Here is a 26416-nt window from a genome sequence, read left to right on the forward strand (position 1 = left end):
TGAAGAAAAAGTGTTTTCATCAGCAGCTGTAGTACATACAGTTCTCAAATACACACATTGATTCAGATGCTGTAAAGGGCCTCTATACAAATAGTGTCTAGGATTCCCTTCACAGGTACTGTCTAAAAGCATTTCAGAAGACCTGGTTTTGTCTGTGAAGCTAACAAAACAGCTGCGCTTTGAGCTAAAAGTTGGTATGCTAAAATGCACAAACTGGATGCAGAGGTCTGGCTCTGTAATTCAGCGATTGGGACCTTGATGCAGAACACATCGAACAGTTTAGAGATCTGGAAAAAGCAAGGGGCCTTCTGCCAGAAATAAATTCAATGATAACTTGACACAGTCTTTGTGACGTCCACACTCCCCATGTTTTTGATTTTGTTTGTTGCCGTAGTAGAGTTTGCATTGTTAGGAGTTCACTATTAGAATAGACTATGTTTAACTTGTGCATTGCAGTTGATTTCTAGGTGATTCCCTGACAAGTGAAGCCCAAACACTACCAATGAAGCCTTCCTTAAAACTGAATCCACTTTATTGGTTCAGCGATGGGACATTCAATTTCATAAGTCTGTTTGCTTTAGAGGAGACGGGTGCAGTGGCAGCAAACTCAATAAGAGAAAAGATTAATTGATTGAGGTAATTTGTCTGAGGTTGAAGAGGTGGCTCTTCTTTGCACTGACCGACAGATTTTAAACATACTGTCGATTGGAGATTGTCCCGTTTTAGCAATCTTCTAAGGAACTGAATGTCCTGTTTGAATGTCCTGCTGTCATACACTATGTATAGGCTCCTGTTACGTCACTGCAAGACTGTTTGGACAGCAACAGTAATATGTATACTTATTTATGTACACAGAGAAGTTAATCTGAGGCCCCAGTCAGATTTGGGTTTAACACCCTCCCTCTTCTCTATAAACTCAGTACATTTCCACTCACTTTGCTTCTACCTTCCTCCACAAACTTTCATTAGCTTTAGAAATCACCACTACAGTTGCCTCCTGCATGATATGTCTCTATTCATCTTTTTCAATTGGACATAAAAAAAGTACATTTTCCGCAAACTGCTCGTCCAGACCAATTAGCCCACAGCTTACCTCCTGATGCCCCCTCCCCCACACCCTGGTTGATGTGCAGACCCTAAACACATTTGGCACATTTGGTTGAGTTTTGTGTATGTGTGTGTGTACATTTTCTGACCCACCCCTCTGGTCTGTCTGGCCAGACCCCCTCTCGTTTACCAGGGAGAGCTGCAGGGAGACAGAGGGAAAGTGGAGGACAGTCTGAGATTCCAGGCATACCTGCAACCTCCCCGACCCCAGCCCCCCCAGCCCCCCTCCCTCCTGAGCCAGTGGCGCCCACACCGGGCTCATCAGGGGAAGAACCAAAAACCACTGTAGGCTACAACAGATCTGCATTCAAATATATTTAATTTGTCAATATTTATCACGTTTACAGTAAATATTAAAGAAGACTAAATGATCAACTCCTGAGGAATAGATAAATACTTGGGCCAGACATTATAAGTGTACAGAATTGTCAAAGATTTAGTGTCTTAATGAAAAAGTCTTTATAGAGAAAAAAAAAGGGATAGACTCTAAAATAACTTCTCAATAAGAAAAAAAGAGCACTAACCAAACTTCAATTTCTTCTTGAGCCAAATCCAACTATGTGTAAATAACCAAAGGCAAATTGTTGCTTTGAGTGTAGCAGGGGAGATGCTAGTAGGGAATTACTGTTTACAATCTTTGTTTGTACTTGGGCCAGTTACATTTCGGTGTTTGCGTATCTGCGGCTTTGTGATGCAGACACACAGGTTCACAGCTGAAGAGCAAATGTGTGCTGGTTAATGTTTTTGGTAAGTGGGAGGAAACAGGATCCCACATAAACGCAGACACACTTACAATAGAGAAGCTGTCTGGATGTTTTTAAGGAAGATTTTTCTCTTCCCAGGAAATGTCTCAAACCTCTCTCTCCCACTGAGCTTGTTCCCCCTGTACTGAAAGGGATAGATGCGTCACTGTACGCCACAAATCTGCAAAAGCTCCGCAAAGTTCCAGACAAAAAAAGGCACCTTCACTTTTTGGCAACCCACACACAAGGCATCAAGCCCGGGCAAACCCATTAGCGGACTTCTAGGAGAGCCAGGAGGAAAAAACGGTCCAAGAAACTGCAGCCTTGAGCCAGAACCACAACTGATGAGACCAGCATCTCTAAACTTAGGCGACGCACGTCTGGATCTGCATAGGTCAACACACAGAAGTACACACACAAACAAACACACAAAGACGGAGCTACACTTTACAGAATCACACATAAACACAAGCACATACGCACACTCTTAGACAGACACTGGAATGCACACACTGTTTCCGAGGAGCATTGCTTGGGTCCATTCACAGAGATGTTTTATGTCCAGAGAATGAATGAGTCTAATAGTGTTCTGCCACTGTGTTTGCAGCAAGCGTTTCAGGGTTTGATGAATGGACAAACAAGCAGCCGTTTCAATACAGGCCTAACATTTACATCACATTGGTCAGTTATATTACATATTTAGCATCTGCTGACAATTCAAAAGTGGTTAGCAGTAGCTTTTCCCTAAAGGATGCTGTCAATAACGTCATATGAGGATGTGAGTCATTGCCGCAATACTCCTACACAAACAGATGTATGTCATTTTCTCAGGAATATGACTAAAAGAAACATTGCCCTAGTGGAAAAACGCAATAAGCAGAATTGCCTTCGAGGAAGCGAATGCTGCTTCTTAGGATCTAGATTTATGCATTCACTTACTGCTGCTGAAAGTCAAGGGAGAGTCAAAGGTCAACTAGAGAGCAGCTTCTTTGGAGCATGGTGGTAAAACTTCAGTAGTGAAACACCCAATAGCTGTACTTATTTGGTAAATATATAAATATGACAACATTTCTAGGGAAAATATTGTCCTTTTTATTTTAATAACTATTTTGACAGTATGTTACGTAGTGAAATTCATCTTTCCTCAACAACAAGTTTAGATTTCTCAATGTATAAAAAAACGAAAAAAACATAACACATTAACAGAAAACCACGTGCTGGTGATATTATCATACCAGTTACTGTAATAATATTTAAGTCTAAAATCAACCATTGTTTATAAGGGGTAGATTTACAATAACATTGCATTTTGCTATTGGAACCTCTGTGCTTCGACCTATGTCAAAATGTAAATGTTAATATATTGACTTGTAGTAGGAAATGTTTACTTTGTGGTATCAGCACTTTAGCGTCTGAATGCTCTTTCCACCACTGGATAATTGCTTAATTCAACTTTAGTACAGTTGATGCTCTATCCCTTCAAAATGAGGGCTTTGGAACTACAATGTTAATCAAAACATGCATTGCTCAGTAAATCATGTCCTAATGCAGTCGGAAATCGTTATTTACATTATTTATTTGTTTTATTTTTGTCACGTAAGTGGAAAAAGTAATGGGAAGAAGATTGTGTAGGCATTCCCCTTTACCCATTAATCACTGGCACTGGTCAGCTTTTCTTAATGTCTTGAAAGGCTGCGGTTTTTTAAATGAAAGCAGTTTTTCCTCAGTAAAAGCCAACCCTCATGTCCTCGGGACATTCTAGGAAATGATGATTCAGCCTTGTTCTCACAAGGAATGAAAGACAGAAGCCTCTGCTGCTGTTACATGTACATTCACAGTGACCACACAGTTACAGTAAGTGCAAACGAGAAATCCATTAAGCTATTTCCACATAGAGTAAGTGTTACCATAAACTGAGGATGTTCTACAGTTAACTGAAAGTGCAACAATAACTCATGTCAACCATACAAAATATAAATTATAAATACAATTAAACCTCTGACCCTTGAATCCATCCTCTACTGCTCCATCATCTCTTTTCTCTTACCTGCTCATGTTTCGTGAGGCGTGTTTTATTGTGGATGTCAGAGGAGACAAGGTTGAAGTGGTGTTTCTCAGCCAGTAATCTCAGCAGGATGACCACCGTCCGGCTGCCGCACTTCCCCACACGGTTATAGACCACCTGGCTGGGGAACGGGAGCACCTGCAAACACACAACCGCAATATAAAGGGAGAGAATACAAAAAGGTATATAAACAATTGATACAAACTATATATTGAATTTCTTGATGTATGTTACTTTCACTGGTGTTAGGCAACCTATTGTTTTCACAAGTATGTTAAGACATAATGACAAACTGTTGAATTGATATGAGGAGAAAAAATAAGAAAACCAAGGAAAATCATCAAGCTCTGACTGGATTCTCTAGCCTGTAGTCCTGCGACCTTTGACCTGCTGTTTCTCACATCTACCCTCCCTGGGGCTAGACTCAATTGACCCTGCACTGTGTTCATTTTCACACACACACACACACCCACACACACACACACACACACACACACACACACACACACACACACACACACACACACACACACACACACACACACACACACACACCACACACACACACCACACACACACACACACACACACACACACACACACACACACACACACACACACACACACACAAAGAAGGCATGAATGGTTTCATTTTCACTTCTCGTATGATGAATCTTTCAAATGAATCAGAGATTGTGCTGACTTCTTTGCACACCGATACCAACGAAACACAGTCATGTTTTACACACACTCACACACACACCTCATGACTCCTTAAATAAGTAGCTAAGCCATGACTCAATTAAAGTGGATGTGTGTGTCATTTGAAGTTTCACTTAGAAAAATAGACTTACAGTAAAACTTTGCTCGCTTGAAAGAGGAAGTTGAAGCTGTCATGTGTATTGAACATGAGACTCATTTTTGCACAAGGGCAGCAAGAATGCACTAATTTGGTAATTATCCCTAAGGGCCTACAAGGTTTACACAAGCGGCCCCTTAAGAATGAAGGCTATCCGAGCGAATGTACCAGTGAGAACAAGAGGGAGAGAAAATGAAGGCCAGTTAAAAGAATTACGGGAAGAATGACAGAGAGGAAGACAGGTCACCTAAAAGACATCTGGAATATTTATTTTTTAAAGTGATAGAGATCTAGCGCAAAAAAAATAAGCAAATCAGTTTTGTGTTTCTTAAAAGCCCTTCTCCCTCATCACTTCAAATAAAGCTTTTCTGTAAATCAGATGGAGAGAAAAATGTAGCTGTAATACATTCTTGTCAGCATTCCCAGTCTGGAATGGTTATTGTGCTTTTCCCAGGGGGAGTTTCTGAATATCTTACAGACTGTATATTTGGAGGTCTGACTGAATTAACTAGCTTGTTGTCTCGCGCGGTGGCTAGTTTACACACAATTGGCCTTCTCCTCATTCTGACCTGAAATTATGATGAATATTTAGATAATCTTAGCCCACTTTAGCTCTGGTTCTGCAGACAGTAGTTCCTAGAAGAGTTCAGCACGGACACACAAACACACACACTCCTCCAAAAGCAGCAGTCCCACCCAAGTGCAGGCTCTGTAATAACAGTGAGAGCCTCTCTGAATGTTTTCCAGAGCCAAGTAGAAAGAAAGAGAAAGTTACAACAGGACGGAGAGTCTAGGAGTAAAAAAGATAGCGCTGGTGATGGGAAACCAGTTGCAATACAAACTTACAGTTTAGTTCTGAACACAGGTCAGACAAGTTTCAATCCCACTGTTTTCCCAGACCCAGAGCACTTTACCAGACATCCTTTGAACCGGTTTAACACAATATCAAAATAATGTACATCGCCCCGGGATGAGGTAGGGAGTACTGGAAAAATAATTCACAGGTGCTTACACAAGTTTACACAAGTTTTGTTGACAGGCATGTTACAGCTTGTGTCACATGCAACATGTTGTCATCCCTTACTGTCAAGCAGTCTTATATATCGGATATCATTTAAAAAACAAACACACACACAAAAAAAAGATCAATGGTTGGAATTTCACTTAGTTTTGGGAAAGGATTTAGAGCAGATAGTAAATGGTTCTCTTGAACGGCAGTCCTACATTCCTCGCTGTTTGCCAAATAACTACAGACTTCTCAGCTTGTCACAATAATCAGCCGTATGAAATATATGCAGCGTTTTGCAGGACACCATTCCCTGCTGATATGATGACAAATGACTGTGTCAGACCTCAAACAGCCTGGTATTGTACAACACAAGAATAACATCACAGATGCCATCAAAAGTCCAAATCTCCCGTCGGCTTTGAAAGGAGTGAAAGGGCAACCTTTGAGTTTGTGCTATTGTTGTTCCCACTCTGTGGAGCTAAGGTTTCTGTTGCACACTGTGAGAAATGTTCGCAGTGTGTGCCAGTAAGGGATTCTGTCAATAGTCTATCCACGTTGTGAAAAAAGTATTATGTAACAGGGCTGATTTCCACTGTGTCAGTTCTGGGCGCTCTGGACTGTTGTTATGGTATTTACAGCTCTGATGCTGGCGGGCCAATATCTAGCAGAGATTGAGGAGATTAGTAGTTCTGCACCTTTTCCTCTTTCCTTCCACATTCTCAGTGTCTTTCTTTTCTAACACCATGCCCACACACTTGCACTAAAACCTCTAAACGCTTCAAGCTGTTTTGAGATATTTTGAGAAGAGACAACAATCATACATCAACTATAGTCTCTGTCTCATGGCTTGACCACCCAAAGAATTCTGCCAAATAAATCATATAACAGCCAGTTTGAGAACATGTCCTGGTTCACCACCACCGCACATACACAACCATCTTCCTGCTGCAGTTACTGGAAACCCACGGCAGTACGTCACCGCTAACCTGCACCCTGCCGCTTTTGGTTAGCCTTGCTCCCAGTTCATTGCTCTCTACTGTCAACTGCTCATCCCACGCTGAGGGGAGAGCAGCATGTTAAGGTTTCATTCAGGGTACAGTAGAGAATCTCAGCACTTCCTGTTATTAATGATCTATCCATTCCTCCCCACTTCCATTCGGAAAAGGAGCGAGGGAGTCTCACTGCTCTAAGTAGCTGTGACAGCGGAGTTTCCATTCACAATGTTTATGTGAATGAAGATGAATTGATTTTCAATGGCTCGGAGGAAATAGGAAACTTTGACTACATTTCCTCACGCTCCTTTACACTTGAATACAGACACTTAATATGTGTGACAAATGAAGATCGAAATGCTTTTGTTGGATAAGCAATCATTTAACAAGCTTGCATGGACATTGGATTATACATTAGGACATTTCTGAATGCAAAGGTCTTTTGTGTTGTCTTCTGGTTTCATTATTTATGGAAAATATGAGCTCACAACATCACCAAGACTCTTCAAAGTGCATTACTGTTGTTTTTTAAGATTGAAATGTATCTGATTGGTTCTGTTTATTGTACTGGATAGCTATAAACTGTTCTGTTTAAGATTGCATTAAAGTAATTAAGAAAATGAAAGGAAATGTGCTCCATAAAGTGATATTTAGAATCACATTTTCAACACATGTAGAAATGTTGAGGGGACATTCTTGTCATGCTGCCATACACATACAGATTTGTAACTCTATTCTAAGCACTGCGTGGTTTTTCCAAACACTCTCATTTTACGCTGAGCTTTTTACCCAATTTCTAATCTTTCCCTACATTTGCCAGAACCTCAGCCTTGTGCACTCGCTGCAATGCGACCGACCTCTGCTGAAATAGAAGATCAATCTCAGCTGCAGCAGTTTGTAGAGATAATGAGAGATGTGGTTGATGTAGCTCTTGCCACTGACATGGCATTAGCATCATCTGTCTGGAAGATGAGATGAAGACAGATATGGAATCAATCAAAGTTAGCAGCTAATGTATAATTACAGCGAGCCCTGTCAGTGTCTTTGGAGGCTGCATGTACTTAATAAAGCCTTTAAAGCTACAAAATGTCAAATCACACAGGCAGAGGGAAAAGAAAGAGAGAAAGAATAGTTTATTGATTTTAAACATCAGAAACCTTCACAATAATAGGAGCCCATTACTATTGTTGTATTGAAAGTTAATTGTTTTATAATTTATTCACTTTCCTTACTTCAGATCACATCTAGTTTTATTTCATAATGTTGGATTTGCAACATTACCAAACCTCTTTTATTGCAATTTCTATGATTGATGATCAATTCAAGGCTCTTTTAGGAGAATAATCACTGTAATACAAATCAAATAGTTATAGTTAATTATACAGCAGATGGCAAGTGTTTTCAGCCCTGATTCGTGTCTGCAGCTCCTCAGGCCGTGAAAAGCCCTGACAAGCGTCATCAGTCTAAGCATAGGGCGGCCAGGTTCTAGCCTAATAGGCAACACCTGGGGCAAAAAACCCATACAAAAGAAAGTTGCTATATGTAAACTACTTTTTGTGAGACGTCAGTAATAACCAAAGGTGACCCAGATGGGTATGTCAACATTTATCAGTCAATGTCTGAACATGTTTTATTCAAAAACTACAGACATACTTTACAAAGTAAGTTCATCTTTATTAGCCCCCTCCGCTTCTCTGAGACTTTCCCTTCCATTAAAAATCACACTTTTCTTTGTCAAAATGAATTCCAGGGCTTCTGTGTTTGTATAATAGAGTTAATACTCAGAATCGTTCAGAAGTGCCTCAGGACACAGTCAAGCTGTTGCACTCTCAGTTCTGCCTTCAATGGAAAAATGATGGAAACTATTTTTGATTTATTAAACTTAATTTCAATTAAACTTCTACTAGCCCATACAATATTGAGAGCTTGGCATCTACAGTTTGCATAAAGTGAACTGGCAAGTGAAGCATAATAAGTTTGTTCAAATGAAAAATTAACTGGTATAGGGAAAATTCAAACAACAGTGCTCCTGTCAACCACAGTTTGTTGCACATAAATAACACTTCTGTTATATCTATGAAACAAGCATTGTGGTGGCATGGTTTTGTAAAGTGGCCGGAACAAGCTTTTCAAAGTAAACATAACTCACAAACAAAGCCCAGATGTGACTTTACCGAACAGCCGCTCACAAACAAACCAGAGATCAAACTTGATGTCACAAGTGGAAGGTGAGCCAAGTGCTATGCCCAGACCTGGAAAATCACCAGCGTCTCTTCAATCAGAACTGGGTAAAAAAAATAATGATGAAGAAGGGGATCAAATAGGCGAGGAATGAGGTGAAAATGAGGTGGTGATTGATTAGAGGAGGAGATAATGAAGAAGGGGCAGACAGGGGAAGAAAGAAGCTGGCAGGGAGAGAAAGAGAGAGTTTAGAGAAGAGATGGTCATGCAGACGTGCAGCTGGAGGAATACAAGGCTTCTGTGTCAGCGCTGAGTGTGTGTGTGAGAGAGAGTGTGTTCAGAGCATTACTGTAGCATTGAAGCCAGGTCTAGTTGGTATTTAGAGAGAGTTTGCACGCAGATCTTTCACACAGACCTAACCCTTATCCTGACTGGACTGAACTGGCTTGGAAACGCAGGGCAGCACATCAGAGACAGAGAGGGGAGGGGGGGAGAAATCAAAGGTAAAAAAAGCAGAAATTGAGATAAAAGAGAAGGCGCAAAATGGGAAATAACAAAAGGCCAGAGATGAAGACTTACATTTGGAGCAGGAGGGCCGTGGTCATCCAGAAATGTGGATTCACCTGCAAAGACAAGAAGGGATACATGTTAGGATTCTGACATAACAGTACAACCAGCAGGGATTTTCCCTTTGTCTTGCCAGTTTGATAAACCAAAAGATGTTGAGAATGTTGTGTTTCAAAAAGCACCTATGTAAGACATAAATGCATGGCAAATAACCAAAGAACATGTATGAAACAAAGTCATCTCTTTGCTCTTCTCAGTTAAACAATTTCCGCATTTCAATAAGCCGTGGATGTCCAAATGAGGTGGACATCCACAGCCTTTTTTACAGGCTGAGAAAACATTGCTTTTCCTTAATTGTGGCGACATTCATTTAGATTCATCCAGCTTTAGATCCACTTAACATGTTTCCCCTATCCACACCCTGGAGTAGTAAAAGCTGCACTAAACAACAGGTGGCACTTCACTCCAATACCCAAGCCCCAACACAACACAAACTCTGTCATCTACTGCCAATTATACCAACAAAAACAGAGAAGATTTCCTACATTAAGACTGAGGATGTCATGAAAACAAACTCATTATACAGCATACAGTGACCACTGTGAAGCTGTTTTATGAGGGAACAATAGCGCTCACTAAAAGCTGCCCCACACTTTTAGGTTCCAGCTTTTCTGCTCACTTTCCAAATCCAGGCCCTGGCTTCAAAACTGTGGCCTTTTCCTTGGTTCATCCACAGGCATCACTTCGCATCATATTTACAACATTCAGGGGGCTCACTCAAGACAAGCATGACAGAAAAATTGGGGAGCATGGGGGGAGAAAAGCTATGGAGAGTAGAAATCAAACAAAGGAAAACAACCTCTCCTTTTGTCTCTGAAATGCTATTTAACATACAGATGTAAATAGGAAGACATAATGCATGTTTAAACACATTCATTTATACCCAGCAGGCGTTTCCCACTTGGCATACACTGAAAGATGCTAGTGTAGCCTTGACTGGAAGTGTATTGTATCACTTTGTTAGTAGTGTGTATACATAAGATAGTGGTGTGTAAGCTTTGAGTAATTTGCCTAGATCCAATCTGCCTTAGTTTGGCTCTTTTAATGTCCAACACAAACATAGAACCTGCTTGACTTTCTGTGTGTGTTGTGCATCGTTAATTCAAGGAGCTGAATGTAAAAGAAAACCTGCCACAGCTGCACCCTCCGGTGTTTTTTGAGACTCTCTGGCTTTGTTTCTCTTTAAAGACTTGCTCCTGAGGAATGCAAATGGAAGTTTGGAAGCTCTTCTTAGAAGCATTTGAGGTCATGGCTAGGGAATGATTAAGAAAGGCAGACATCTCTGTTTTCTTCATCTGTCATCCATCACGGACAGCCAACCCCCACAACCTCCAACCCGTCCCCACCTCTCGTGTATGCTTCTCATTAGCATTTCGGATAAGGGATTGGAACTAATTTTTTCCAGGGAACAAGGCTCGTAAAAGCTGACAGCTGCCCTCCGCCCCCCACCACCCAAAGAGAAAGGGGAATGAACTGAAAGAGCCACTGTACAGTGCACTGACCCCACTGTTAGCACGAAGGACGATGACACATCCATGGGACTCTTTAATTGAGAAATATTAAACAGCTCACAAAAAATGAACATTGCAATTTGTGGCAGCTGCATGTTTAGTGTTCCAAATGTTTACCAGGTTTATTATCAATCTATGGTTTGATAACTATGACTCTGGTGCTTGGACTGCTCCTCTGTCCATACAGATACACAGAATGAACCTTTTGAATTAACCAGGACAACATTGACACACAACAACCTACACACGCTCAAAGCCATGTCTAAAATAAATGTTCTTTATAATCATTTAATCTCTTACATAATTGTGAAAAAAAAATCACTTAGCAACTCCAACTAAATCACAAATGATGTTGGATGGATATTTTTTTTACATCCATATCACATTTTATTGAAAGGTTAAACAAATGTAAACCAAAAAGTCCCGTAATGCTCAACACTATTGCTTTTTAAACAAATAAAAGTCTGACTTTCTTTTCAAAAACATGTTTTTTTTACAAAATAAAAAATGTAATTAATACAATGCCACCATTGCTCTCTATGTAAGTATACATGGCAACAGAAACTATCCTTAGGTGACTAACAGATAACTTATTTCTTTATGATGAAAGTTAACTATAAAGAATAAAGTGTATGAATCACTGAACTGGTCCGAACATGAAAGAGCATGACACGTAAAATGGTTGAGAGGGGTGGATCTGAAAGAAAAGGATTACTGTAAACTTCTATCCATCCCAAGCATGAACAAATTGTTTTAACCAACAATGCGACTTCAGGATTCCTGCGAAACAACTGTTAACAATGTGGGCGGAGGCTTTTACATGTCTGTGCCCAGGGGCAAATGTCTCCTAATCCATCCATGTACCTATGTGACATTTTTTGATCAACATGTCAGATAGAAGTATGCTGTCTCCACCTTCATTAAAGGTATTCCAAGTGAAGTTCTTGTAAAAGAAAAATATCTAGAAAGAGTACTTAAACGGTTCTGTCAGCTTGTGATGGCCCACCATGTTACTAAATACTAAATGTTGTTGTTTTTTGTCACCTGTCTGTATGTACTTAAGAAGAAAACACGGGTCATGAATGGTCAAGTGGAGAAATCGCTAAATTGGAGAGGGCAAAGGGCTCACTTGAGAAGGGAAGGAAGAATTCACAGATTAAACAAAGGTCAATGTCACCTTTGAACATCCTCATGGTTGTCGTGTGTGTGTGTGTGTGTGTGTGTGGTGCGTGCGTGCGTGCGTGCGTGCGTGCGTTGCGTGCGTGCGTGTGAGTGATTGAAAGAGAAACAGAGAGTGGGTATGCATGGGCCTGTAGCTAAATGGTTAATTGGATTACTGTGTCACAAGATCCATGGACTGGCCTCTGGCTAAGAGCAGATGCACAACCATTCCTTAGTACAATTATTTAATCAATACTGATGAACAAAATTAATCAGCTATGCTTTAAATTTTAATCAGTGATTCTAAAGCAGTCGTACCAAGAAATGTCACAAAAACAAACCGAAATACACCCAGAACTGTAAAAGCATAGAGTATATGAAGCAGACTGTGGTATATGTACAATACGTGCTATTTAAGGATGACTACATCAACTCTTTGAGAGTGGGTATACGTCCACTCCCACAATAGATTTTCAGTAAATTAAGAAAAACTGTGTAGCAAATGAAAGCCTGTGCTTTTACGATCCATGATCTTCCGAACACATGCAAGTAATACAAGTTAAAAGCTAATATTGTAGAGAAAAAATATTAAGCAATGTCATTTATATGGCAGTACAAAATGTGAAACTTTGATTATTGCCATGAATGTCATTTCAGCATAAATCAAAAATCCAACTGGATCTAATTATTGTGAATCTGATGAGGGAACTCATTGCTTGATTACATTTGTTTCCCATGTATTTTAATCCAAACAAATGTACACTACAGCAAACCACAACCACACATCAACTGTATATCCTTAATATGTGTGCACTAAGTATGAACTGTGTCTTTACAAAAGTGGAAACATCCAATTAAACATATAAAACAAGGCCAGCCTCTGCCCCTGTCCAAGAACTTGTTAAAGCAAATTACCATCTACATCAATTTGTCAGTGAAAGAATGAGTCATGTGTTTGTTGCTAATTTGATGGGTCAATTTACGATGACCTGCACAGCTGAGTTAGTCTCACCCACGCTTGTAGCCAATTTTATGACACATTTTCTACCACTATATTTCTGGCTCTGGAACAGAAAGATAACATTGTTAATCCCGTCTAAAAAAAACTCAGATTAGCTTGGTTGTATGAATTACTGAGCAAATAAATTAGATGAAAAACAGAGGTCTGGAACCAGGCAGGAAAAAAGTTAATTCATGACATATATTCTTTAGTAGAGAGAAAACATAGCTTGGGTCTGCAGCACAATTACTTTAATTTTATGAAATGTAAAATCAAACCAACTGTAAAGATCTCTACATTTATACGGAAATAACCCGTCAGGCTTTGACTGGATCATCCCAGAACAATTGCTTCAGGCTTTGGAATTTTCTCTTTGGTGTTGGCTTGCTTCAGGAATGCTACAGTAAGTTTTCAAATTTCATAAACATGTATTTAGAGCATAAACCATTTCATTTGCTTCGTGAAATTGGGGACCTAGCTAAGTAGTGCTTAGGCAAGAACACATCCCAGAATAGGACGAGGTGGGAGGGGGAAAACCACACAGGAACTGCTGTGGAGAATAGGGCTAAAAGGATAGGCACAGTGTTGAAGTTAAGGGGCCTTTGCTATGCTGTTGGACACGACTCGAAGCAATGATAGAAGGTTACAAAGCTGAAGCCCTGGAATGTTCGGCGAGTATGTGAAAGCAGATTACAGGTTCCACAGACTGTGAAGACTAAACTCTCTCATCCTTAACCACATCCTGCTGTAGTTTCTGTGTCGACCGCAGACGAAAATGAGAGAATAAAAGGTGTGTTTGCTTTACTACCCATTCTGACCAAGGAATATAAAGCCTAGTTTTAAAATTAAACACAAACTGAGCCAAGAGACAAATAGATATTTTACGACAGTCTGCTCTGCAGTTCAAAATTCCATAACTTCTTCCTGGTCCAGCTGTTTGAAACACACCCAGTTAACTAAAAGATGTCTAAGGTTACAGTCCTAACTAAACATTTGTGCCATGATAGAGAGCATCTGCAAACAAAGTCAGTGGACGGGTTAAATACAAGCGTTTCTGTGTGTGTTGTCTGCTAAATATGTTTGTGTGGTCACCCAACCCTTTGATTTTGGGTGAGGGAGCGGCCCTCCATTAAGACTTGTAGCAGGACCCATCTACCTAATTACAGAAGAGAGTTAAGCTGAGGGTCAGGGGTCCCCTCCCACTACGCCCTCATCCACATCACCTCTCAGTCACTTGAGAATCAACAATGGTCAGAGCTTTGTGAATATAAATAGAAAAGCTTTGCCGTTGACATGTTATTGCAGGTGCTCAAAAAACCCAAACCTGGTAAGGAAGTTAATTTGTGGACTCGAATGGAGTAGGAGGAGACAAATGCATCTGCAGGGGTTGGCACACTTCAGGATGACTGTCAGCATGTCATTTGTGGACACTAGTGGTTGCCACGGTGTATACTGAATGACAGGGACGTACCATTGATCTGATGACCCAGCAAAGCCCTGTTGACTGCGGCTGTGCAGCCCAGAATCCAAAAATAAGATGCATACTTTCAGGAACAGGAACAGGAACAGAGAAAAAATGGTATTATTAGTGCAACGGAAAAAGGAAACGAAAAGAGTATCTTGTATAATTACACAAGAAAACCATTGATGTGAATACCTGTATTTTCATGTTTTAAAACAGTTACCAGGTAAATTAATGTTTGCGCTTAACAAGACAAACACGCCTTATGACAAGCTATAGCTTTCATAACAGACACACAATAATTAACATCAGTTATTCAAATCTTGCATTTTTTTTTGTGTTAACAGTTGATCAGGTTCTGTATTTGGTCCCCAGCATTTCAAACTTTACATCGAGGATAACGCACTCTAACTGTGCCTCTCAAACTTCCATCAGTCGATTTCACACTTGACAAAGACCCCGGCTGAGTCATTTGATGTTTCCAAATGTTAAGAGGCACTCGATGAGACTGAATGAAGCCGAGCAAAGTGAATACAATCAAGAGGAGCATCACCCAGAGGCTATGTTGCTGTAGGATTCCTGCATTTGAAGTTTGAGGGGAAAAGAGGATTTCCATCACTTTCATAATGAAATGTTACAGCACAGAGCTGGGAAGGCTTTCCGGGTGTGTTTTACGGGGTGTTTTTGCAATATAATCAATTTAATGTGGGTGAGTAAAGTGCACTGAGTATTGCTCTTACGGCCACTAAGCCATTACATTTTTCTCTGCATTAGAAAAAACACGTATAAATCTTGACCCTCAATCTGACGGGCTGTCACATGTCTATGAGCACTGACTTCCTCTGAGGCCAAAGCTTTGAAATTAAGAAATTAGCCATGAAGTAGAACATTGGGTAAACAGTTGAAACCCTAATAGATGTCTGACGCCACACAGCCAAAGGAGAAGTAATCACTCATCAACTAGTCGGGCAGTAATGTGGATGCTTTTTTTCTATGTCTATATTGCAATAATAGGAAAAAACGATATGTAAGAATCTGAAATGGCTGTCAGGGATGTCTGATAAACGACATGCTCTGTCAGCTACTTCTAGCTAATTCCCTTCCTCTTCAGAGAGCACCAGAGTGCTTTGCGGTTTGTACCTCGTCTCTGCTTGTGGGCATTTGGATTTACACACAAAGATATGAGTTGTTTTAAAATGTTGCTAAATATGTGAAGGGAAGCTACAGGTGTATTTGTGTGTATGTATGTATTTGGCATAGAAGTGTGTTAAGCATATGGTATGTTTTGGGGTAAAAGCACATTATCTTCTTAGCAAAACACAAGAAACAAGTAAATGTGATTTAAGTCTTAAACAATCTATGTCATTTCTGAATATTATAATATAAGATAAATAAATAATGGTAGACCTTCCTAAAACAACCACAGCAGCAGTTACCCTTCAACAGCCAACCCATTAAACAGACCACAACTGGGCAACTACTTGGCCTCTGTTGCTTTGCACCAGCTCTTAACTCACAAAACAAACACCAGATGTGGAAATGCATCATGCAGAAATGGCTTGGCCCTAGACACTGGTGTGGCATACACAACTGGAACTCGAATAAAAGGTATTGATTTGAATGCAATTAGCACCAACAACTTGCTCTCTCTCTCTCTATAAATCCACACTATTTTCCTTTTTATGAATCAAAACAGCTGTCCTAATTGATTTTGTCTGAGAATGACCAAAAAAAACACACAGTATATTAATCCAACTCAAAAGTATAACTGTGAATCTGGAGTTTTACTTGCATTGGTATGGAGTATAAATTGTTTGAAATTGTTATAGATTTTAGTTTTTATTTCACCATATCTTATGTGTTAGTTTACTGTAATAGTCTTTCTATGTATCAGCAGTCTGGCTCGGCTGGGGTCGGAACAGAAGGTTCTGCCTGAGTGAAAGAAGCCAGAAAAACACCCTGCTTTAATTGTTTGTTTACGATACAGCTCCCTTGGCCCTGAGCCTCAACCAAGCCAAATCGGTTTTTTGAAAGAATCTATCTTCTTTCTTTTTTTTGGCATCACAAGCGTGTTTATCCCTTTATCCCTGTTCTTTATCGTCTACACGGAACATAGTGCTGCTGACCAACAAAATAACATTCCTTTGGAAATGCCACAAAGCTCAATATAAGCAATTCCCTTTCTATCACTAGTAGAAACAGAATATTTCCCCCAAATAGATACAACTGGAAGCAATTAGCAAGAACAGGGATAAAGGAATTGGAAAGACAAAAAGGGATTACAATACGCTATTAAAATTGCTTTCATCATGACAATGTCGACTGAAAACATCAGCCAGTTTTGGGAGCTGCAAATTATCTACACCCTGGTTTTAGGATGCTGCAGACTCACTTATGAGGCATCTTAAAGATAAATATAGGAAAACACAAAAAGATGGGTGCACACTCATCACCACTAGCTGCACAATTACATCCAAACCAGACATTTCAGAGTCTTGGTGAACCAAATCTTAACATGTATTTTGTATTTTTGCTGGCTTGTCATGTTGTGAGCCATCAAGGGTTCTTTGTCTGCCTCCACTGTGAAAAACTAAAAAGCTGCCATTATGAAAACTAAGAGTGAGCAACTTCTGCTGTTACATGCCAAGAATCATTGCTTTATATGTTTAAATGTTCCACACGGCTTCTAGAAAAGATGGCGGCTTTCACCCACTGTGTGTGATTTCACACTGAGCGACAGATATCTGCTTGCTTAAGGTTTCATGCTTGGATGTGCATGTAGCCACTGAGAGAGCCTGGAATATGAAAGTCCTGCATTCTGCTCTATCACAGTTTCACAGAGCAGTATGCTTTAAATACACAGCCAAGTCCATTTAAACACAAGTCTTAAAGACAGCCACATACTGTATGTTAGGAGACTGGGTAGGCTACACAATTTGGAATCAGAACTCAAAGGGCACTCTCTTTGAGAGTAACATGAGTTAACATTGATAACATTCTCATATCAGTATGATACATACTAAGGTGTAGCCAGGAGGCAGTTAGCTAAGCTCATTATACAGACTAACAATGGCAAATGGCTGTGTCCAAAGGTAAAACAAATCAGCAAACAGCACCTCTTAGGATAACTTATTAGATTTACTGGTACACATATAGGTACACTTTAGCAGTTCCCCCTTGTATCCTGTCTTTATGCTAAGCTAAGCTAAATTGCTGCTGGCTGTAGGTTCTTATTTAGCATATAAACAACAAACTCTTGGTAACAAAGGGAATGCCCTAAACTATTCCTTTAATAAGTTAAGTCTTCTTGTGGTTACTTATACTCTAAATTACAGGAAAAAAGAGAGGGAGGCATACATGCACACATGGAGAAGGTTTGTGGTGGGCAATGTAAATCACCTGCTCTCCTGCCCCCTGTGGGACCCCCTGTGGGGAAGTGCACAAAGTTCTGTACGTAAAAGAGAAAAGAGGCAGAATGGGGGCAATGGAGGGAAGAGGGAAGACAAAAGTACCATATGAAGGGGTGATCTGAAAGAGCTGGTGAATTACTACACACTACCAGAATTCCTCTGGGTTGGTCATGTGACAGAATATTCAGGAAAAGCAGCTGCTACGGCGAGGAAATGAAAAGAAATGAAAAGAAAGAAAGTCAGGGCGGAGGGTCAGAGAGGGGAAGAGTGAGAGACAGCGAGAGGGAAACAGGAACAAATTGTTATCCAATCAGTTTGTGAGCTCTCTGCAGAGGTAAGCAGGAGAAGATGAATTGCTTGCTGCCAGAGCTCACTCCATGGCCTGAAATGCCTTCAACAGAGAAAACATAATGATTCCACCAGACACAAACAGATGTGCCGTAAATACACTACACGCACTGGCACACATAAAAGCACTCAAATAAATACAGTATGTTTTCCAGTTCAGCCTTAACCTCTGTCTAATGATATCTAATGTGATTATTTGTGAAAGGTAATGAAAATTAGGAGCTCACACAAAACACAAATTGATCATTATTGGCTGTAATGACTGAGCAGTCTACTGCCTATGGAGTGTGATGGGATTGTATTGCTTCCTGACAGGAAGTGCTGGCCCAGGGGCTGAACCAGCTGTGAGAAAGACCCTTGCATTATGGATGATGACAGGAGATGCATGCATTCCTCTGTATATTGTTATAAGCTTTGACAGAACTTGAATAACAACAATGCGAGTGTCCATGTGCGTACGTGTCAACCATGTGTGAGTGAAACATCCACAAACAGAGGAGATATTTATTCTGATGCCTTACGTCGCAAATCTAAGATCAGCAGCAGTGGTTATCAGACTTCTGCTCAGTACGGCAGAGCCGCACGGTGCCCCGCAGAACAAACACACTGCATAAAGAGAGCCTGTGTGCTGCTACGTCTCGCACTGGAGTGAGGGACAGAATGGAGGTGAAGAGAGGCACCTCAAGAGCAAAAATGAAGATTTGTGAGAGATAAAGGGCAGCAGTAATCTGCATTACGGCTTGAGAGCTGCATGACTGCAAAATTACACTTGAAATTGGTGTTAATTTAAAACTATTGTTTACACAATCCCTTATTTATTTCATACTTGTCCCTTATATCTCAGAGAAAGTGTTAAGTAGGACTGCTCTACTGCGGTTATCTCTGAGGACTAGTCTCTGTTTTGTCATAAAAGTGTAATTTCTGTAACTGTAAGTAGACAAACAAGTGGTGCTCATTGAAATGATGGAATGGAAAACGAGACTAACAGTAAAAAAAATCTGGGCAGTTGTATAACTTTTTGGGTAGCCTTGTCAAAACTGAGATCATCTCATAAAACAAATATTTCCACAAGGGTAAAAAGTGAGAGAGCTCGACACAATGTGTGACTGTGGTCTACTGACGCGTGCTACCTTACTCATGGGCCGCAACAATAGACCTTTATAGGACTGTTACTCTCCTCTGTTTGAGACAGAGAGGTGTGATTTCAGCACAAGGACGAATCATTCCAGATATACAGTAGCGACTCCTAAAGGTCAGACACTATCAGTAAATATTCACATTCTGGGAGAGGATGTGGCTGTTGTGGAGGATTACAAATACCTGGGCGTGCACTTAGACAACGGACTGAACTGGAGGATCAACACTGACGCTGTGTACAAGAAGGGGATGAACAGACTCTATTTTCTGAGGAAGCTGATGCTGGAGATCTTCTACCGGTCTGTTGTGGCCAGTGCACTCTTCTTTGCTGCGGTCTGCTGGGGGGGGGGGGGGCAGCATCAGAGCCGGTGACACCAGCAGAATCAATAAACTGATCAGGAAAGCTGGGTCTGTCATCGGCATCAAGCTGGACCCCTTTGAAGCTGTGGTGGAGAGACACTGAACAGGCTGTTGTCCATCATGGATAACCCCCCCCCTCTCCACCTGCAGCTGGACAGACAGCGGAGCTCCTTCTCCAACAGACTGCTGCAGCTCCGCTGTCACAAGGACAGATACAGGAAACCATTCCTGCCTTGTGCAATAACTCTCTATAACAAATCCCCTCTGGCTGGCAGAGAACTCTCTGCTCCACAGCTTCTCTTAATAATAAATGACTCAAACTCCCACTGTACATTTTACATTCATATTCTATTTAATATTGAATAATCCATTCTTGCACTATAATATCCTGCATTATATTTCTTACTGGAAATTTGTATTTCTTTAACTTTTAACATTTTTAATGCTATTTTATTTTTATTTCTGAAATATTTTGGACTTCTTTATTTCTTGTGTCTTAATTTCTCTTATGTACATTGCCTTGTGTTTTTTATTCTGCTGCAACGCAAACATTTCCCAAATTGGGATCAATAAAGTACCTATCTATCTATCTATCTATATCTATCTATCCATCTATCCATCTATCTATCTAACTATAACTAGCTTTCATTCATAAACACCGTCTGACCGTCATTGTCATTAACTCTCAAAGCGTTTGACAGTCTACCTTTCAATGGTGAGCATTCATTCATGGGCCGAGACTACCTACTACTTTTCACACCTTTTTATGAAAAGAACATGTGAAAAATGAACATCGTGCTGAATATTGAGATGGCATGGGATCAGAACACACACAAAAAATGTCGTAACAAAACGATACTGCACTCACACCTAATTGTTACTGTATTGGTTTAGCAAGAGCATTCATTTCAAAAAGATTTAAAAAACTATGTATTTTTTATCAAGAAAAGCAATGCTGCAATATGTTATAATGCAAAAGTAAACATTTGTATCTGAGTGTGCAATGTTTTGAGCTCTCAGGGCCATTGTACAATCAAAAATGTTTCTTCTCACTTCTGATAGGAAATCAGAACACGAGCTTCATCTTGCCAGCATGCCAGGAAGTTTTACACACATGTTCAATAGCTGATTTATTTAAATGAGAAAAATGCTTTACTTCAATCCCCCTAATAAATCATCATTATAATAATATTTGGGAAATAGTTATTATTTGGTAATTACCACAAAAAACACATCCAAGCCATTACTCTTTCTCTCCACCTGTTTTCAACTATTTTCCATAAACAGCAGTGTTGTGCAAATGCAGTGTAGTTGCTAAGACTTTGTTTGTGTGTTTCTGCAATCATTTATACTCAGAAAAGCATTTTAAATATATGTATGCACATGCACACTCTGTATTTTGCATGTGTACAATGTATAACAAGAGTGTGCGAAACCCCAAACCTGGTCTAATTACACAGCGGATGGTGGCAGAGGCTCCGTGCCTCCATCATCTGTTACATAAATACTCATTTGACCCAAACTGCAGTCAGGAATCTCGGTCTGCAGGGCTGGTCAGTGCTGGGTTAAACCGCTGCCGGACCGGGACGCTGCCCCTCCCTTGTTTTGTGCTCAGTGTTTTCTCAATATGTGGGCATATGTGAGTGATTGAAAGTAGGAGTAAATTCTGTACATGTGTAGTTTTAACATTTGTCTGCACATCTACATTGTGTGGGAAAAAACTGAGAAATGTGTGTTTGTGTGTGTATGTGTATGTGTATGTGTGTGTGTGTGTGTGTGTGTGTGTGTGTGTGTGTGTGTGTGTGTGTGTGTGTGTGTGTGTGTGTGTGTGTTACAGTGTGCAAGGACATTTTACAGTGCCGTTACCAGAAGCCACAGGATGTGCGTCTGCAGCAGACCACCTTGTACCCCATGACATCACCGCACTGCTTCCTGAAACTTTCTAACACGTAATCTTTTCCCTACCATCATCAGGTGCCAAATAAAGTGCATTTGCCATGTGTTGACCACATGTTCGTGACGTTGCACTTCCCCAGTGAAGAAGGAGAGAACTTTAACAAACTTTTGACAGTTGAGGCATCATGTAACATGCTGCATAATGAAAGACACATTTCTTATCTTTACTACAAACTATCCTGACAGAACAGATTTTTTAATATTGAAATAAAATGTTTTATTCTACAGAAGCGAACAAACAAAACAGAATGGAAATGTTTGAACAGTTTGGTGCTAATGCAGTGAGAGTCGTTTGGCACTTCACAGAACCACAGTGGCCAAAAAGAGAGCAAAAGGCAACAACGGAGCAATAAACAACAGATGGTAGCTCTCACTTCCAAGAACAACAAAGTATTTATAGATAAAGCCTTTGAAACAGGCTGAATACTGCACTAACAATCAGGGCATTTTTAAATCCATCCAACATCATCATGAATCACATTCTACAGCTGGAGTGACCACTGCAACACAAATAATCACATCTAAATACTTACAAGAATAACCTCAAGAGGAAATGGATTTGCTTTTAGACCATATGAAATGTAAAGTTTGAAGTGAATGATTTAAAAAGTATTGTTAGAATTAAATAAGAACTTATAGGTTAATGCCCAGTGTGCATAAGAGACATCTGTGAAAACCTCAAAAAGCAGCACGTTAAGTAGGTGTTTCACAACACGATATATGATATAATAAGGCAACAAGCCTCACATTAGTCTTCAGAAACAAAAACAAAAGTTAGGTCAGCTGATTCATATTGACTGTGGGATGTAACAGTGTAGAGAAGCATGAACTAGATCCCTCTGGAGAAACAGCGGAAGTTGTGTGCTTACTATTTTTATCACCATAGTGTTTCTTTGTGACAAACAAGTCAATGTTTGTGGGAGTCATTGGCAAAGGCTAAGGAAATTCAGATTTAGAGTATTTTAAGACTCTTCCATAAGAGGAGGCTTGAAGTATCTAGTGGGATTGTACACATGATGAAGATGAAACGTCATCTTCGCAGACATTGTGTCTCTGTGAAATGTGGCTCTATTCCTGTTTTACCCAGGGTTAAGGATCGGGAGCAAACAAGGAGGCCAATTGGTTATGTATAGTTCATAACAATGATATGATATGTCAATTCATTTAGCTAGTTAAATTACCTCTGGGCTTCTAATGGCTTCATTTCCCATCATCTATAACAGCATCGCCGCACAGATGCCGCTGCCACTACCAGCTGCCAGGAGAGAGCTGGTTGGACCCTGTTGCCTCTTCAAATAACCACTCTATAATTGGTGTAGCAAGACAAATATGATAACTGATTGAAACAGTTGACTATTACCAACTGAGGGTCGCTTTATTTCTTCCCTCCGTCTGTTGTTAGGGCGGGTTGAAGGTGCTAAATCTCCCTCCGCTGTGATACGTTAGTGTTATACAGTACAGTATATCACATCTTGGCTAGGGGCAGCACACTGAAACCCTGTACTGTACTCCCCCAGCAGGCACCCTGCTGAGCCACACGCTCTCTCACACACACATATAGCTACTGTACACATGCAATGCAACGCAGAGGCAAACAAACACAGCATCCGCACGCCAACACTGTTGATTCATGCTAATACTGGGCTGGTAGAGCTCTGCGGTGTTAAGGTGAGGGAAACTCTCTCACCCTTGACTGGCCTCTTGGAAACGTGGGCACCGCTTCAAAATCAGACCAAACACTATAGCTCACAGAGAGAGCTGCGGCAAACTATAACTAGCTTTCATTCATAAACACCGTCTGACGGTCAGATCATTGTCATTTGAGGGTGGGGATGATATTAACTCTCAATCGGATTTTGGCAGTCTGCCTTTCAATGGTGAGCATTCATTCATGGTCCTTGGCTGGCATTGGTCTACTTTTCACACCTTTTTATGAAAAGAAGGTGTGAAAAATGAACATCGTGCTGAATATTCAGATGGCATGGGATCAGAAAACTAAACAAACATTTCAGAAAAAAACGGTTCGGCACTTACACCTAATTTTTACTGTATTGGTTTAGCAAGAGCTGGATCCAAGTTACATTTTGAAATCTCAATATGTGAGTCACTATAATTCATGAGACACAAGAACAAAACCACAGAAAAGCGCTTCTCATGTATTCGTCTGACTGTATTTCATAATTTTGGCCCATATGCTCCTGGTCACGTTACAAACGTAGACAGTCTGCACAGGCCTGTAATCAATGTGTCATGTTGCTTTTAGCTCGGCCTATACATATACAAGGAGGAATCTGTCCCACTCGGTAAGACTGTGGTCTGGGAGATGACATTATAAAAGTGATTAAAGAAAAGGAAGGGATAAGGACAACAAGGGAGAGAAGAGATAAAGGGAGCCAAAAAGTATTAATCAGGTAAATGAGGAAACATTGCGGAGGAGGACGGTCTGCTCTCCCACCTGTTTCCCTAAAAATAATTTCAAGGCACAGACGTCAACCAGAACACATAAACTCCTGGAAAGCTTGGTTTGAGCGATGTGGCTTTCCATCTCAGTGGAGCGACGCAGCATTTTGTGGGGAGGATAACCCACATGGGCTGAGTTTCTGCTGGGTGCTTCAACCCCTTTATTTGGACCACTGGGATCCTTTACTCTTATAAATAGACAGGCTGCAACTTGTACGCTGAAGTCTATATTAACATATGTTAGTGAGCAATGTGTTCCTCAGCATTAATGAATAAGGGTATTGATGCACAGGTTTACTAATACAGTAATGTACTATGAGAACATCTCCTTATTTAACTTGAAGGCTCAGTTGGTAACTTTTATAAAAATAACTTATAACTTAATATTTGCATAAACTTTCACTATAGTATATGCTGACAAAAGTTCATGAGACAGAAAAAAAAAAAACATGTTCACATGCCGTCTTCTTGATGCTAACCCGGAAACATTGAAATACTATTTGGATCTGAATACTAATGTCACCATTGGGTATCTATATGTGATCTTTAGTTTAGTGGAGCAAAAAAAAAATTGTCCACATGTTGCTTAAATATACGGGCAATGAATTGTGGTGATTGTAGTTTACTGGCATAACTTCAGCGCTGGATTCCTTTTATTGAGCAACACCACCAGGAAACTCCAGAGATAGAAATCCAAAATGGTGCATCAAAACAGCAGTAACAAACTAAATGTGCAGACTTTTTTCTGAATGTTTTGTATGTTGTACTTGTCACTAAGTGCACTGAGCTGCCATCTGTGAGTGCAGGCTCCAGCTAAGCGTGGCCTTGAAGATCAAGCTCTCTTTAATTTAGCAATGTGGGCTAGGCTACGCTAGCTTGTGGTCAGCGGTTCGCTTCACTCCTTCAGAAACAACTCGTTGAAACAGAGCGGCTAATTATAGACAAGTTGACACTAAGGTACATGCTTGAGACATGAAGCAAAACAACCTGTTATGAGACGAAGCACAACAACCTGGGAAAAAACATACAGGAAACACACTTGCACATGAAAGATAGATATAGATGGTAAGCTGCGCTAGAGAGACCTAGATTTCGTTTTTGGAGAGACTATGGAAAACATTTAAAATAAACAGACTTCTTTAACTATGTTTTCCCTTAAGCTAAATTTACAAACAGACATAAACAAAAGTGCTATTTTTCCCTCAGACAGCAGCATTTTCGAGGGAACATTATATAAATCTGTCAAGTACGTATAGGCATCATCATATTTATGTCTTAAAGGTAGGGTAGGTAAGTTTGAGAAACCGGCTCGAGATACACTTTTTGTTATATTCCATGGAATGCTCTTAACATCCCGATAGCAATGAATATCTTAAGTGCTTTGACAAAAAATCCATTAAAAAATGTCATCTGTGGAAGCCGTAGTACTATAAAAAGTACGACCAATCATTTTAGCCGGCCCGGCTAAAATAACTGGATGGCCTACCTGCCTGTCAGCCTTCCATCTGTGCACAAACTTATCTCGTGCCCTCATTGGTCATGTGCGCGTTCGTGTGTGTTGGAGGAGGGGCTCTGTAAGGAAGTGGCAGATTTTCTCCGGTTGTGTATTTTCAAATTCTAGCGATCTCGAGCCGGTTTCTCAAACTTACCTACCCTACCTTTAATGCAGTGATTCTCAAATGGGGGTACGCGGACCCCTAGGGGTATGTTGGGGTACTGCAGGGGGTACGTGAGATTTAAAAAAAAAATAAAAAAAAAGGTTAATTAAAAAAATACCATGCATGATTACAAAAATAATCTTAGTACAATAAGTTAAATAGAAAACACATATATTTTATATAAAATATTCCTAGAACCACCAAGGGGGTCCTCATATAAACATGTCAAATGTGTGTATTGTATTTTATAGTTTTTCACAATATATCATTTTGTTCATTAGTTTGTTAAACATATATTACTTCAGTTGAAAAACTTTCAAGCATTTTCATGCATAAAATGAAAATATCCGTAGTTTGTTGTAATTCATGC

At 40.2% G+C, this 26416-nt stretch overlaps 1 protein-coding gene across 1 annotated transcript in view; it reads right to left on the reverse strand.

Annotated features, from left to right (window-relative positions):
- Positions 1–26416, reverse strand: part of usta (uronyl 2-sulfotransferase a) — a 49619-nt gene that overhangs the window by 10789 nt on the left and 12414 nt on the right. The window contains exons 2-3 of the mRNA XM_034144013.1: positions 9536–9579; positions 3898–4053 (exon numbers count right to left, since the gene is read on the reverse strand). Coding sequence (XP_033999904.1) covers positions 3898–4053; positions 9536–9579 — 200 coding nt within the window. The remainder of the gene's footprint in view (positions 1–3897; positions 4054–9535; positions 9580–26416) is intronic.

This window comes from Trematomus bernacchii, unplaced genomic scaffold (genome assembly GCF_902827165.1).
Source record: "Trematomus bernacchii unplaced genomic scaffold, fTreBer1.1, whole genome shotgun sequence".
NCBI lineage: Eukaryota > Metazoa > Chordata > Actinopteri > Perciformes > Nototheniidae > Trematomus > Trematomus bernacchii.